The sequence below is a fragment of the Puntigrus tetrazona genome, unplaced genomic scaffold (genome assembly GCF_018831695.1).
Source record: "Puntigrus tetrazona isolate hp1 unplaced genomic scaffold, ASM1883169v1 S000000019, whole genome shotgun sequence".
Classification (NCBI taxonomy): domain Eukaryota; kingdom Metazoa; phylum Chordata; class Actinopteri; order Cypriniformes; family Cyprinidae; genus Puntigrus; species Puntigrus tetrazona.
This window is the reverse complement of record NW_025047699.1, coordinates 95,001-112,500: the sequence shown is the minus strand read 5'-3', so window position 1 is coordinate 112,500 and position 17,500 is coordinate 95,001. Positions and strand designations below refer to the sequence as shown.

At 38.1% G+C, this 17,500-nt stretch overlaps 1 protein-coding gene across 1 annotated transcript in view; it reads left to right on the top strand.

Annotated features, from left to right (window-relative positions):
• Positions 1 to 17,500, top strand: part of LOC122332367 (E3 ubiquitin-protein ligase RNF43) — a gene marked incomplete at its 5' end in the record, with an annotated part of 72,488 nt that overhangs the window by 31,968 nt on the left and 23,020 nt on the right. Inside the window, one exon of the mRNA XM_043229670.1 lies at positions 14,181 to 14,303. Coding sequence (XP_043085605.1) covers positions 14,181 to 14,303 — 123 coding nt within the window. The remainder of the gene's footprint in view (positions 1 to 14,180; positions 14,304 to 17,500) is intronic.

Sequence of the window (17,500 nt, the reverse complement as noted above, 5' to 3'; positions counted from 1 at the left end):
CTTGAAATTGCTTCGAATTAAAGTTAAAGCTGAATTTAAAACGCCTTGAGATATTTAATTTGACTCGAGGTAGTGTGTGCGCTGAGTCATTCCTGCTGTGTGTTTGTGAAATATTAGCGCATGAGAGAGATGCTGTCTGTTCGTTCCCATACGAGGAATTAATGGCTTTTCTAAAGGGAACACACATGAGTTCACGAGCGAGATTTCCTAACGAACCATGACCAGACATGTATGGAAGGGTTATGAGTCACAAGCTTTGATTTAATAATCCATATTTCTCTGCCAGGCCAGCAGAAAGGAGAGGCCGGAGCAAGCTGGAGTTCAGAGCAGCTATTGTGTGTGTGTGTGTGTGTGTGTGTGTGTGTGTGTGTGTGTGTGTGTGTGTGTGTGTGTGTGTGTGTGTGTGTGGTGAACCAGCACAGGTGAAGTGCTTTTTATTGAGACTGTGTTTGATGTGATTTTTGTTTTTGCAGAAACTTTTACCGTCGCCGTGCCAGTGTGCTTTATCGAAATCTGCAAAGTACATAAAAAACAAAAATGCAAACATTACAGAACAGCACAAGATGAAAAGAATTTATACATAACACACGTGCACGCGGGCCAGAGGCGTTTAGATCAAAAGAAATTCACGAAAGCCATTTTATGTCCATAGAAAGCAAAGCAAGGGGTCTACTTTAATGCAGAAACTCAAATAACATGCTTTTTCTGACTTGTACAGATTCAAATACATGCAAGAATGAGGAAGCTTATAAAACGGTGTTGTTTCAAATGAGATCTTGCTGAAGAATGGGCAAAATCAAGGATAGTGGCATGTTTCAAAAATGTAAAATAAAATACAGCTAATTAGTATTTTGGGTGAAACGAAATTAATCTTTAATGTCTTACAAGTGTTTTTTGTTTTGAAAATGTGTATTTTCGGCTCAGAAAAACCAAAGCAAAATTGCAATTAATTTAAACAAAATTTTAAAAAAGCAGCGATTTAAAGAAGTATTACACATTATTTTTGACATCTTTGACCCGTATATATCTATTCATGAGCCAAGCATTTGTTTGTTTGCTAATGTATCTTTTTGTTTTATTCATACTTTTATTTATAATATCAAGAAGTGATGAATCAGTAACACCAGGAACATGAACGTGAAGCAGGTCTGTGATGATTTCTTGTGGAGTAAAGGACTGTTTTTAATTAGTTGCTGTCTGTCGCTGATGGAGAGTTAGCGGTGTGGTTAGTCACTGTGTGTGTGTGTGTGTGTGTGTGTGTGTGTGTGTGTGTGTGTGTGGGGATCAGGGTTTTGTAGGCCACCCATGTGGCAGTGTGGCTTTTTCTTTCTTTCTTTCTTTTTTTTTTTTTTTACCAAATATACGCTCCGTTTGACTGCCAGCGTTTCACCTCTGAACTGATTTATTGCGTTGACTATGAAGTTTTACTGATCTGAGAGATTTCCCTCTTTCATTCTCTCTAGCCGCTGGTGCAGTGTGTGTGTGTGTGTGTGTGTGTGTGTGTGTGAGAGGTCTGTAGTTGTGTTCTGGCATGCCTACAAAGGCTCAGACATTGAAACGGAGCTGGGATTTTTTTTTTTTTATTTTGTGACCCACCACCAAGAACACCCCGGATCCATAAAGCGGGGCGTGTTGTTCTGCTTCCCCGTCCATCTGATACAAGCGTCTTCTGATTCATCGTTGTTTTGGGTCAAAAGTGTAAGGGAAAACTCATCACGAGCAGAACCACGCATGCAGGTGAATCTAATGAAGAAATGTTTCCATTACAGTCATGCAAGCAAAAAAAAAAAACACATTACTTCATTTATTTAATTTGTTTATCACAAATGATATTAAAATAACCAGGTCTCTTATTTATGCCTTTTTAATTTCCCTAATTTTTAAATGTTTATTTAACACTTGTTTTAACTTTAAGTTATTAAAAGTTGAAAATATAAAAAATTTATGCATTTATGTTGCTCTAAGACAATATTGTTCTTATTTGCGTGTGTGTATGTGTGGTGTGTGTGTGTGTGTGTGTGTGTGTGTGTGTGTGTGTATGCATGTATAAATAAAATAAAATAATAAAGTAAAATATAAAAAAATTATTGCACTAATGAAAAGCATTGTCTAAAACAAACAGTTTTTATTTTTATGTATTCTTTTTAATTACATACAATTTATTTTGGGGTTTTTTTGTAAATTCTTATAAACCTAAAACTTTTGTAGCCATCTTTGGAGTGATTCACCTGCGCGCACACACACACACACAGGCTTTGTCTCTGTCTCATTGTCCCCGGACACAATCGGTCCTGGAGCCGTGGCGTCTCTGTGGTCTGTCCCCTCAGGACAGGAGAGGAGCTGCTCGTGGAGGAAGCGCTGCACGCCTCTGGTTTGAGATCAGCGCGGGTCAGAGGTCAGAGGTCACTGCAGCCGCGTCTCCAGTGCTGCGCTGAGGTTTGTTTTGGCCTGCGTCAGGTCTGACGCTCCGGCTGACGGCGGTTCAGCTGCGGAGCGGGGCGTTTTCCACCGGCGTGTTTTGAAAATGAAACTCGAAGCCTGTAGCCGTTCCTCCCGATGCCTTTGATCTGCTTTCAGCCGCGGGATGGGATGGGAAAGAAAAGATGCTGAGACACCGAGCCTGGTTCTGGAGGAGCGATTACACACACGCTTTCTCCTGGAAACACACACACACACGCCGTTGGCTCGAACCCAGCCTGTTTCTCCAGTAGTAATGCGGTTTCTTCAAACAAGCTGCTTGTGGAAAGAGCTCAGAGCGAGACGCATGTGATCCACAGCGACCAAAACATCAGGCGATCGATCGGGTGCTGATCTCTTGTGATGTTCCAAACCTTTACGATATATACATAAAGAAAAGTGCATTAAATCTGTTGCTGTCCCACATTCTCAATATCTTCTGTGGTGAAAATAATCCTTTATTTGTAATTATTACATTTAATTTAGTTTAGTCTATTTTTTTCTTTTTGTTTGTTGCTATTTGTCATTTATCTTTATTTAATTTTGTCTGTTTATTTCATTGTTTAGTTGTCTATTAAATACTGCTTCTAAACTATTAATTGCTATTATATGCATCCAATGTAAGTGTTTGTTTACGTAATATATGGATGTGTACTCTGCATTTTATATATATATATATATATATATATATATATATATATATATATATATATATATATATATATATATATATATATATAAGAAAATATTTACATGTCTATATACATTTATATTTATATATATATTTTACATTTTTATATATATATTATATATATTTTATATATTTTTATATATATATATTTTATATATTTTATATATATATATATATATATAAACAGTATATATTTTATATTTATATTTTCTTATGCATGTGTTTGTATGTAAATGCACAGAAATACACACACTATGTAACCAAAACCTTTATTTTGGATGTGATTAATTGTTTTGGCAGAATTAGTATTAACTTATTTATTCCCACAATTAATTTTTTTGTCCATTTGACTGTCATTTTAATTAATTTTTTTTATCGTCTTTCCGTTTCTTTATCTAGCAGTGTCTGAATGTACTTCATCCATTTATTTATATCGTTTATTTGAACTAATTCTTTGCTATTTGTTTATGTAGTGCGTACGTCTAGTTAGTTAGTCGTTTTTATTAATTTAATGGGGAACCATCTTTATTTTTTGTTCTTTACAAAAGCATATGTTTAGCAGAATATTCAAGAGAATATGCTCCGCTTTCGCCGTACGGAAAAAAATGGTAATGATGCTCAAAAAAATGAGTTGTTCTGCGCTTCACAGCAGAACGGAAATCATACGGGTTTGGAATGACATGAGAGTGAGGGAATGATGACAGATATGAAGCTGCTCCTTCAAGATCTGCCAAGAAGCTACATTAGGCTTTTAATTTTTCAGGGCATTTCCCAACAAGAGTTCATCAGTCATATATTTAAGAGTGATTGATCCTTAAGTCGCCCGTGTTTGACGGTGAAGATCCCCGCTAAGGGTAAGTTCGGTCGCGTTCATGAGAAGAAAGTAACTGCGGTGGTCTTCGGGCCGAACGTGTGACCTGGACTGACCCGGTGTGATAAATCTCTGAAGGATTCGTGAGCAGTAATGGAAATCCAGAGAGAGGACGCTGGAGGAGCTCTTTGAAGACGTGGAGATTGAAATACAGATGCCAGAAGGAAATGAGTTAAGGAGCCCCTTGGAACGCGTCCTGGCCTGGTTTTGTCATACGTCTGAGCTTTTTATAGTCGTAGTAATCATGTAGTCGCTCTGGCCTTTTCCAGAGTATAGGAGGAGAAGGTCTGGTGAAGAAACGGCTTGTGTGTGATGATGCATATCTAACGCATATGATGCAGAGGTTTAAATCAATAAAGCGAAATAGATAAACGTACGGCGAAAGAAGAAAATCTTAAAAATCTGATTGATTTGATCTAAAATGTGGGGAAAATGGTACCATTGTGAAATTGAAAATAACTGCTTTCTCTTGCAATATGTATTAAAATATCGTTTATTCCTGTGATTAATAGGTTTGTGGTTGGTTAGATTTTAAAATAATTTTGAAAGAAGTTGTTTCTTCTCACCGAGGATGCATTTATTTGATCAGAAGTACAGTAAAAAGAGGGAAACATAATCTGAATTTAAAATGACTGTTTTGATTATTTCTGCACTCTCACAAATAAAGGTACAACAGCTGTCACCTTTACTGAAGTTTGTACCTAAAGGGTCCATTTTGTTATCTTAAAGGTACATGTTTGAACCTAATGGGTATAAAAGCCTCGGGAGGTGATTTATATCACATGTAGAGCAGAGATTAAAATCACAGCAGTTTTGTTTCGCCACTTGTCTGTTAGAATTTAAATTATGCATCACGCCGTTCCTAAATTGTGTTCGTCCACCGGTCAGCTAGCCAGAGATGTTTGTTTTTTTCCCCTCTCGGACCAGATCGAACGCTTCTGTCCTGATTGAAATGTTTGTTTTGACGGCAGCCGACCGGGAGGCCCGTTAAAAGAGCGCTTTCCTCGCTCGCGTCCCGATCGCTCCGAGAGCGAGGGATAAAAAACATCGAGCGTCTGGAAGGCGGTGGTGGTATGGTTGAGGGAGGCAGGCCTGTGTTTATGTGTTTGTAGCCGGCGAGGCCGATGGTTCCGGGCCCGGATCATGACTCAAGACGCTTCGCCCTCTTCTGTAATTATGTCAAAAATACACTTTAAAGCGGAATGATGTGGAGCTGTGGGTGCGGAGGGGATTTTCGTGCTGATGACTTTCCCCTCCGCCTCTGATGGGGTTTGGGAACGCCGGCCAGCGTGGCCCGTGACACAAATGAAGATAGAGCGATGCTTTATTTTCTGCCGTCTGCCGCTGAGGGGGAGGCGCCGCGTCTCTGTTTGGAGCGAGTGGCACCAGGCTGTGAAATCTGAGGCCCTGTCGGAGCTGGTGTGTGTCCAGCGCTGCCACAGCTCGCTGCGAGTGTGTCACAGGCTTTAAAGAGTGAGAATTAAAGTGCGTTGTCTGCTGTGATACCGTAGTTGTCATTTTAACCATGTGCGAGCTGACTTTTTTTGAATGCGTGATGAAGCCTGTTAGATTTCCCCTGTAATGCAAGACGAAAAATACCCCTGCATGGGTTTGTTTTTATATTTATATAGTTAAGTCGTGTAAAATGAGCAAGCGATCCCAAATGTGATTGCATTTTAGATGCAATATTACCTGTTTACTCTTGTTGTGGTGTTGCTATGGAGTTTCGGGTGGTTGCTGGGGTGTTTCTATGCTGTTCTGAGGCTTTAATGTGTTGCTGTGTTATTACTGTGGGGTTTCGGCCGGTCATTCGAGTGTTGCCTGAGTGTTTGGGGTCTTTGCTGTGGTTGCTGTGGTGTTCTGGGTGGTTGTTAGGGTGTTCAAAGTGTTTGATATGTTACTATGTGGTTGCTATGGTGTTTTGGGTGGCTGCTGGGATGTTTCTGTGCTGTTCTGAGGGTTTCATTTGTTACTATGTGGTTGCTGCTGTGTTCTGGGTGGCTTTTGTAGTGTTGCTGCAGGGTGTTGTTAGGGTGTTCTGGGGCTTTAATATGTTACTTTGTGGCTGCTGTGGTGTTCTAGTGGTTGTTAGTGTTGTTTGAGGCTTTTAATATGTTAATTTGTTGTATTCTCGGTGGTTGCTGGGGTCTTGCTAGGGTTTGTTTGTGTTACTATGTGGTTGCTATTGTATTTTGAGTGGTTGCTGGGGAGCTTCTATGCTGTTCTGAGGGTTAACGTGGTACTCTGTGGTTGCTTGGGTGTTGCTAGGGTTTGTCTGTGTTACTATGTGGTTGCTATTGTCTTTTGGGTGGTTGCTGGGGTGCATCTATGCTGTTCTGAGGGTTTAATGTGGTACTTTGTGGTTGCTGGGGTGTTGCTAGGGTTTGTCTGTGTAACTATGTGGTTGCTATTGTCTTTTGGGTAGTTGCTGGGGAGCTTCTATGCTGTTCTGAGGGTTAACGTGGTACTTTGTGGTTGCTGGGGTGTTGCTAGGGTTTGTCAGTGTTACTATGTGGTTGCTATTGTCTTTTGGGTGGTTGCTAGGGAGCTTCTATGCTGTTCTGAGGATTTAACGTGGTACTCTGTGGTTGCTGGGGTGTTGCTAGGGTTTGTCTGTGTTACTATGTGGTTGCTATTGTCTTTTGGGTGGTTGCTGGGGAGCTTCTATGCTGTTCTGAGGGTTTAACATGGTACTCTGTGGTTGCTGGGGTGTTGCTATGGTGTTCTGAGTGTTTGATTTGTTACTCTGATGTTCCTATGCTGTTCAGAGTGGAGCCTAATTGCTTTAAAACTTCAGCACTTGAATTGAACATTCTGTTTCTGTCTCACACACACACACACACACACACACACACGCTCGCCGCTCTTTACCTGGAATGTTCCAGCTTAGATGCAGTAGTGATGATCATTATGGGATGGCACTGGCAGGTGCGACTGTATCACAGGCTGTGTGTGAAATTGTTACGGAAGAAGAATGAATAGTGTGTTTCTCCTGTTGTGTGTCGAGATCCCGGCAGCGATGAACAGGATTTAGTGCTGAAGAAACTGCAGACATCAAAGCGTGGCGCAACAGTGTTTACTCTGGGAGAGCATTCCTGACGCTCACTTCTCCATGAGCCCGTGTGTGTGTGTGTGTGTGTGTGTGTGTCTGCTCGGAAACATTCGATATCTCCGCTGCTGTATCCAATGACTCATACGGATGTTTACAGCAGAAAGATGGTTCATACTTGAGTAGCGTTGGAACCTCTTACACTTTAAAATGTCTGAATGTGTTTGCATTAAAATGTGAAAGAAAGATTGATTGAAGGGGCCGCTTTTTGACAAAAGCTTGTGATAAAAAGCTGCGCAGAACATGAGGGTCTCAAGATGAGTTTTTCAGACGTGATGCAATAACATAAATAACAGTGCCTTCTCCACCATGTTGCTGTCAAAGAAATCCGTTGCCATGTCAACTTTCTACTGCAACATAAGCTCACACTTGCCCCGCCTCTGGGATCTTCTGATTGGTCCACTGTTTTGGAACCGATATCGATGATCGAAGTTTTTTTAAATTGCCACAGCAACTTAAAAACACAGCACTCGTGAGCAAGACTCTATAAAAGTGCATTTACATAGGAAAACAAGTGAAAAGTCAATTATTGGATATTTTACATGTATTGGCATGGCATTTTTTCAGTGTGACTTAATATTCGGTGTGGCATTAATACGTTTAACATGATTTTATTTGTATAAAATGCAATTAACTTCAAGCACACGCGTGGATTTTTGAAGTTCATTTTTTATTTCTGTTCAGTCCTAAATGCAACCAAAAAACAAGTACTAAATTCAACCATTAGATTTAAAGGTTTCATTTTATTGCTTATTTTGCTTTGCATTTTTACCTTATGTACTAAAATGAGCTAAATCAAAGCTGAAATCAAAGAAATTAAACCTGAAATTAAACCAATAAAAAAACCCTCAACATTTAGTAATAACTATAACACTATCTAAAATAACGCTGACTTGGGGTCAGTAATTGGGAAAAACCTTAAACCCCAGTGCGGAGTAGTTATAGTGATGGTTGTCTTGGCAACCACTACTAGTGACTGGAAGTCCGCTTGCTTGTTTGCTTCAAGAGACACTTTCTTCTTTTTTCTTTTTTTTCAGGAATTTCCATGAGTGGATAAAAAGAGAAATCAGTTTATCCGTTCAAGCTGTTAATTGTCCGCTTGTTTAAGCGTCAGTAATTGATTGGTCGTCAGGGGTCAGGTGGTTGCCATGGAGTCTGTTTGTGCGAGCGAGTCGTGTTTGCACTCCAAAATAAAACAACAATAAAAGAGCGGGCCTTGATGTGGCCGGTTGGACGCTCTTTCCCATCATTCCAGTGTTTGATTATGGAGTCCTAGGAGAGTACAGTGACGACTCGCATACACTCCCTTCCACATGTTAGATGTTTACAGGCTACTTCATTTCTCATGCTATTTCCATTCTAATGTTTTGGTAACGCTTTGCTTTGTTAGTCCACTTTAGAGATTCTACTAACAGCTAGCAGTCACTAGAGTATTAGTAGACTGTCTGCTGAATATCTTCTAACTCTTTATTTTGATGGATCTACTAAACTTATTTTACTGACCCTAAGCCGATCCTTACTCTGAGAATTAGTTGGTAGAATGTCTAAAGTGGACTATCAAAATAAAGTGTAACCGTTTGTTCCACACAAATCTACTCCACGTTATAATTTCTTGTTGAATTTTGTCGTTCTGTGAACGAGATGGGGAACAGGGAAAACTTTTGACTCGCTGGAAAGGCATGTTTAATAAATATTTATGCTAAATATTCATGGTTATGTTTAGTTTGCTTTATGATTAATTTTTAATGAAATTTAAAATGAACAATTATATTATATGTATATATTTTAATGCAGAATTTGCTAATGCAATTTTTTTTTTTTTTTTTTTTTTTTTTTTCAAAATACAGTTAATAAAGTTGTAATATGGATCCCAGGTCATGCAACCAACCTTAAAATGAAAATGTAATTTTGAATGTATTTTAATTGATCGGATTAATTAATATGTCTAAATAGAGTTAGTGTCAGCATATTAGATATTAGATATTTGCAAATGTTAAACAATAATAATACCATTTCTTTTGAGGATCTCCTATTTTGGAAAGTTTTGTATTAATAACAGTCTTTAGAAAAAAAAAAAAAGATTTGTATTCTTAGCTTTATTTATCAAGAATTAAAAAGATCTGTTGTAAATATCGTTTGCCGTGTGTGTGTGTGTGTGACGGTGTTAAACTTTGACCCTGTGTTATCACGCACTCATCTGTGCCCTGATCTTTGCCTGCCAGTCTAATGTCTGGAGTGACACGGATTCTGCTCCAAACCCTGGCCATCCTAAAGAAGCGCATCGCCCAAAACTGAAAACCTGTTGGAATGCGTTCACCTTCAGGCCAATCCGAAATGAAATGGGTTTCATTGGAGAAAGCGATGTTATGGATAGATGATTTGAAACTAAAAAAGACTTAATGCTGCATTCGTCTTCTCCAGATGTTAATGAGGGGTGTGATGTTCTGACGGCACCCATGCACCTCCATTGCTGAGTCGCTAATGTAATGCACCATTTTTAAGGCAAACTTATCCACATAGTAATTCAGCAATAAATAATGCTATTATGGTGCATGATCACCCTTTACTTGCTGCACAATCATGTTATTCCTTTGTTTTGGCCGCAGCTTGTCTGTGATCTAGTAAGCGATCTTGAGCGGTGTTTCTTCCACCTGTGATCCTCCGCGGCCGTAATTCACTGGCTCATTCAGCGTTTTTTCTTTCAGCGTTTCAATGAGAGGAGCGTCCTGACGATTCCTGCAGGTGAAGTTACCCAGCCGCCTCTATCGGCTTCCATTTAGCCTCGTCTCCTCTCCTTTCCTCTTCTCAGAGAGCGCCACAATACCTTCTAATCCCTTTCATTGAGTCCGCAGACAATCCGACTCTCGGCTCTCATTATGGTGTGGGTTTCCGTGCGTCTCAATGGGCGACGGCTGTAATCGGAGCCCGCTCCTGTTTTGACAGCGCTGTAGTTCTAATAGCGTCTCGCCGCTCGCTTTTCCAGACCTCGTCCTGTGCGCTTCTCAGCGAGCCGTTTGGAGGCACGCAAAGCATGCAAAATGCAAATTAGCATTCAATTGTGCATAAAGCGGCAGCGCAGTCAATTCTTTTGAGCAATTTTGCATAAATGCGTCCCCTGATTGGTTGAGTCTCTGTCAATTTTCCTATGGAGTCCATATGGTCTCCTTTCTCCAGATGCTAATTAGCTTGTTTGTCTTTTAAGTCCTCTTGTTTTAATCGATACGGTACCATCCAAAGTTTGTGATCCGAAAATGAAGAATATACATCGAGCATGCATTTGATCAGCCGTGACCGTAAAGACGTTTATAATGTTACAGACGTCTCTGTTTGAAATGCATGCTCTTCTTTTGAACTTCGTGTTCATCAAAGAATCCTGAAAAAACAAATGTATCGGTTTCCACGAAAAAAATGTTTCTTGAGCATATAAGAATGGACACTGAAAATTCAGCTTTGATCTCAGAAATAAATTACATTTTACAAGAAATTCACACAGAAATTCGTTATTCGAAACAGTAAAAATATTTCACAATTTTACTGTTTTTACTGTATTTTTTTAATGAAACATTGCAGCTTTGCTCAGCAGAAGACTGCTTTAAAAAAACCCGTCACATTTCAGTCTTTCTGTTCAGGAAAAACCAATCTCATTGGTAATTACGTTTAGTTCTGTCCGATATTTTTGTTCTCTAAAATAAGTCAATCTAGCATTAGTGAGTAGCAAAACAAGACAGGAAGTCGTTTGACAATCAGTTCCTGGTCTTTAGCTCGCTGGCTATTGATCATCTCTCAAAATGTTTATAGCCATCCGTCTGTCTAGTTCATATATGACTCTGTGATTAACACTCATCGTTTTCCTGTGCTCCGCAATAAAACATTTGACTTTCTAGCGTTTTCTCTTTAATTCGTACGGCAGATGTCCGCTTGCGAGAGTTAGAGTCCTCGAGCAGATGTTCTCCGTGGTTCTTGTTGGAAGTCTCTGTATTCTGTGCGTTTGCGTACGGATGCGCTGATCTCCAAACCAACCGCTGGACTGAGATGAAGGCATGCGTCCATGACGGTACTTGATAAAGAGTGTCTGATTGATTTGGGATGGATAATTGAGCTGTTGGTGTTTTAAATGCCAAAAATTGTGGTTGGAAACTTGTAAGGGTAAGATTTGCTATATATATTAGTGCTGGTTTGGCATTGAAAGGGTAAATAAATGCGATAGAAAAGAGCGACTGGTGCGCCGGAGCTCAGCTGGCAAAACATGAACAAACTGCGTAACTGGCAGAAGAAGAAAGAAGCTCCAGAGGGCAAAAATACTTTCTCACCACAGCAACTCTTTATTATCTCTCCTCTCCTGTGTTTGTTTTGAAGGCCGTTTGATTTATGAGTATTTTTAGCCGTCTGTCTGTGGTGGAGATGACGCTGGAATGTCTTTATATGCCACTACAAAGCGCTAGAAGGGCCGTCTCATCCCCAGCCGGTTTGCGGTCTACACAGACGTACGGACGGCTCGGACTATTGTCGCTAATCTGTTTGTGTGCCACCGTTCCTCCGAAAACCAAATGAAGATGTGTCTTTTGGGGTCGGAACCGATGCCGTTTTTAGTTTTCTGCCCCTTTGTGAGATAAAAATAGCCAGCAGAGATGACAGGCTGCGCCGGACGGTCTCTAGCTGGTGAACAGACCAGAGATAATGATTAGCTTTACGTCAGGAGAACTGATGAGAGCTGAATGACTGAGGCCTCCTCAGACCTCATACATAACCTTTGCTTTTATATTAGTAGAATAATAATTAGAATCTTGCAACATATTGTCGATAAATATAATGCATGCTTGATAAACAAAAGTACCAATAAAAATGTAAAAGTACTTGTAAAGTAAAAATGTAAAACACATCTTGTATATATATATATATATATATATATATATATATATATATGTGTGTGTGTGTGTATGTATATATATATATATATATACATATATACATATATATATATATATATATATATATATATATATATATATATATTTATATTTTTATTAGTACTTTTGTTTATCAAGCATGCATTATATTTATCGACAATATGTTGCAAAAGATTCTAATTCAAATAAATGCTGTTCGTTTGAAATGTATGTTTATGAAATAATGCTGAAAAATTTTATTTTTCACACTGTTTCCACAGAATAACCAGAAATGGATGTTGAGCATCAAATCAGCATATTAAAACGATTTCTGAAGGATCATGGGAAAATTCAGCTTTGATCACAGAAATAAATTACATTTTGCAGTATTTTCACATAAAAAAACAGCTATTTTAAACACTAAACATGGTTCCCAATATTCCTGCTTTTACTGTATTTTTAAGTCCAGTAAATGCTGCCTTGGTGGGTTTTTGTTTGCTAACACTTTCTTTTTTATTTAATGCATTATGCATAATTTATTTTTTTTTTTCTATTTTTTTTTCTTTTTTTACAAAAGAAGTGTATTGTATGGACACCACTGAAGCTTACACGGTCTCAGGAAACAAAAACAACTTAGAATAAATTGTGAGATAAATAAAAACATGCACTTATATAATAATTTCGAGATGCAAAAATTAGGGACAAATTTAGCAAGGACCTTTTTCTATCTTTTTAATTGTGTGGCGTATCTGATCTCTCCTCTGTGTTTCTGGGTTGATTGACACACACCAGCTCTTGTGAGCGGATGACATCAGCGTCTCTCTGCTGCTCTGCCAGCTGCTGATGTCTCGGCTCAGTTTCACGCTGGGATTTCCGCTCTGTTGAGTGGGATGAAGGGATGAAGGGATGCTGAGCAAAGGTCCGGTGCATCCATGGTTACCCGCCAGAAGCTGATGTCAGTGTTTGGACGTACAGTCAGTCCACCTGTATACTACAGACCCATTTATCTCAAGCCTCTTGTGTTAGCAAAGCATGTAGGAATTATCATCCAACTTAAATGGTATTTACAATATATAACTATTAAGGTTACATTAGGATTACATTATTAATATAATCGATATGATACATTATTATATTAGTATATTCATTAGTATAAGATGCACTTATTCTATGTATAGAGAAAGAAAAAATGTATATATATATATATATATATATATATATATATATTTATTTATTTTTATTATATTATTTTTTAATAACTATAATTTTAATTTATTAAAATAGATTTATTTCATATTTAATTGAAATTTATTATATAAATAGAATATGTAATATGTGTATATATATATAATTTAAAAAATAAAAATATTTATTATAGTTATATATTGTGTAAATATTAGTTCTATAATATATATTTTAATTATATAAATTAGAATATTAGTTTTATGTATTTGTAGATATATCTTGTGTAATATTGTATATATTGTAATTATTTAAATATGATTAAAATAATATATATTAGTGCTGTCAAGTAATTAATTCTGCTTAATCGCATACAAAAGAAATGTTGTTTTTTTGCATATGTGAGTTTACTGTCTATGTATAAATACACACAAATACAGTGTGTGTGTATATATATATATATATATATATATATATATATATATATATATATATATATATATACACACAATTCATGTATTATATTTATTTTATTCATATTTAAATCATTTATGGTTTTATATATTAATATTCAGGGAACACCAAATTGATATTTATGAGCCTGTAACGTGCAAAACATGTCCAACATCTCTCTCCCTTTCGATGTCACCTTTATCTTTTAGTTTTTCTAGATAGGGGAGTTATTAGTCAAATGTCCGCCCGCGTGTGTGTGTGTGTGTGTGTGTGTGTGTTGGAGAAGGAAGTAGCCTCTTGAGCATCAAAGAGCCTCCGCATGCTGAAGTTTCAGCTTCATGAACTCATTTGAATGTGATGCTGCTGTATTCAGAAGAAGAAGAAGAGATGAAGCAGATTCTGCATTAAATCAGTTTACGTTACTGAAATCATGTCGTCATGTACTGACAGCGCTGAAATCACAAAGTAAATACCCATGAAACATGAGCTTGATCTCTGGGAATCTCTCTCTCTCTCTCTCTCTGTCTGCAGTCTCACCCGCTGTCTCTGTGTAACACCAGTGAAGATGACCGGCAGGAGACCAGCTTCATCACCATCGTCAAACTAGAGAGTCCAGAGAGCAAAGTGCCTCAGTGTCAGCCGCTGCTGGATAAAGTAAGAGTGATGGGAAACACACACGCACACGCAGACACACACACACACACACACACACACACACACACACACACACACACAGACACACAGACACACACACACACGCAGACACAGAGACCGACACATGCAGAGACACACACACACACACACACACACAGACAGACACACGCAGACACACACACAGACTGACATACACACACACACAGACACACACACACACACAGACAGACACACACACAGAGACACACACACACACAGACAGACACACACACACACAGACAGACAGACACACACACACACACACACAGACACAGACAGACACACAGACAGACACACACACACACACACACACACACCAGACAGACAGACACACACACACACACACACACAGACACAGACACACAGACAGACACACACACACACACACACACACACAGACAGACACACACACACACACACAGACAGACAGACAGACAGACACACACACACACACACACACACACACACACACACACACACACACACACACACACACACACACACACACACACACACACACACACACACACAGACAGACACACACACACACACACACACACACACACACACACACACACACAGACAGACACACACACACACACACACACAGACAGACAGACACACACACACACACACACACACACACACACACACACACACACACACACACACACACACACAGACAGACAGACACACACACAGACAGGTTTTGTGCACCAGAAATCATGTTGTTTTTTCTGTATTTTCTGTCTTCTCTGATCTTTGATTGAAACAGGCTGATAGTGTGTTTATGTAAATGAGCTGTGTTGTGATTGGCTGAGGTTCTAGATCAGGTGAAGCTGCTGTACATGTAGTAGTCGTGTGTCTGTCCGTTTGTGTAGTTATTGAATTATATTTAGATGTTTTTGTCTAAATTTCCGTTTTAGTCATTTTATGTATCATTTAACATTCTTTTCTATTTGTTAATTTTTTTTAATGAATCAAAATAACTTCATGTGCTTTTGCTATTTATCTCTTTATTTATGTTTTAGTACTTCAGCTCGAACTTAGTTTATCAAGGCAGTTTTCCGTCTACTATTGATTTACTTGTTCCTGTACAAGTCATTTTTTCAAAGGTTTTAATGTGTTTTCTTGACAGAAATGCTTTACTCGATTCAGCTTAGTTTTACTGAAGGTCATAAAGGTGAGGAAGAAGTTGGATCTTAGGTCTTGAGTGCTTTCTTCTAGCGTGTGTCCATCATCTATCCATCCGTCATTCATTCTGTAGTTTGTTCTGTCTTTCTTTTTACCGTTCCGTCCTTCGTTTTACGTTTCTGTTGTTTGTTCTAGCTAGCTATCGCTTGTTTTCTCTTTCTTTTCTTTTAGAATGTCATCCTGTCTTTTTTGTCTTGTATCTGTTATTTTGTTGCATCTGTCCATCAGTCAGCTCTTTTCTATTCCTCTCTGAAGTGTTTCCACTGAAATGCGTTTGCTGATTTTGTCTTTATTGACTCAAACTGTATAAAAGGAGTTCCTGAAGGTGGTTCTCAGGGTTTCCGATGGGCACCGATCACACGCACCCAGACAGTCTCAAGTTAATCAGAGTTAATGACCCGTCTGAGGAAAGCGCTTCCATCCTTCACTTTTAGCGTCTGTTTATGTCTTTCTCTCGGTCTGGACGGATTACTGCTGCGGATCATCTGAAGGACTCTCAGGAAAACCAAGCGCTCTGTAAAAATACACACGAGGGCAGGCTTTGGGTTGTCTGGTTTAGTTTGTCCGTACACATCGTGGCAGTGTTTACATCATATGGTGTTTCCCAACAGCGCAGACGTCTTATTTCAGACCTTCAGATGCTAATCTGGCTTTTATTCATATTCATAGTTGTACACTAGTTTTTATGACGTGTCTAATTAGCCTACTTTTTATTTTCTGTTTTCCCCTGACTTTTTTTCCCCTGCCATCTTCATGTAGTATGTTTGTCAGGGCTGGGTGAGGTATATATATCGTTTGATATTATGTGCATCTCGTCAATAAAGCCCGTTCTTTGATTAACGGTAAATCTCCATCTCCATAAACGTCTTGCCAGTGATCTACGGCTCTGTGTATTAACCGCTGATGGAGATTTAACCCACTTTACTGACCAGATGAATATATCGATCAATATATACCGTCCAGCCCTCATTTTTATTTTATATTATATATATATATATATATATATATATATATATATATATATATATATATATATATATATATATATATATAAATTAATATAATATTAAAAAAAGATATATTATATATATATATATATATATATATATATATATATATATATATATATATATATATATATATATATATAATAGTTATTATATTTTAGGTTATGTAGTTAATGAAAATGTATTTATTATAAAAATTAATTTATTATTATAAAACTTAATTATTCTTTTAGTTTACATCCTCAATGTACATTTAAGCATTTCAATTATATAGATTTTTAAAAATATATCAAACATAATATAAGTTTTAATTTTTAGAATATTTTTTATATATTTTAAAATTTCCTACCTTTTCCCTAAATTTACTTTACATTAATAATCATTATTTTAATAATTAATTTCAGTGTTATATATTTTTATTCTTACATTTTGATTAGATTTTTTTTTTTGCCATTATTATATTATATTATATTATATATGTGTTTGTGAATTCCTTTCAGTTCTATTTTCTTGCGGTTGTCTTTAATAGCCCTGGGATGCAGGGATGTATGCTAAGTCCCGTGACTGAGATGCTCTGCTGTGACTTTCGGTTGCATCTCAGATCAGTCCGATGCACATGTTCTCGTCTGAACTTCCCTCAGAGGCGCGCAGCAGAGCGAGCTCGTCCCGTGGATAATGTAGGTGTCTTTCACGAAGCGTCCCAGTCTGGACTAGTCCGGCGGTATGAAAAGAGCTCCAAATATTTACCCAAAACCGTTCATAGTCTCCCACACAATCCAAACATCCCCTGCGTCTCGGGCTGAAGGTCCACGCCAAACCATCAAAGGCAAAAGCCTGGGATTGCAGCTCATTGTGATTACGAACGCTCCCAAAAGACCTGCTGACTTTATATTTGCTCAAAGCTTAATCCGCAAAGCGCTGTTTTCATGCCGAATGAAAGGAGCGAGTGTTTGGCCG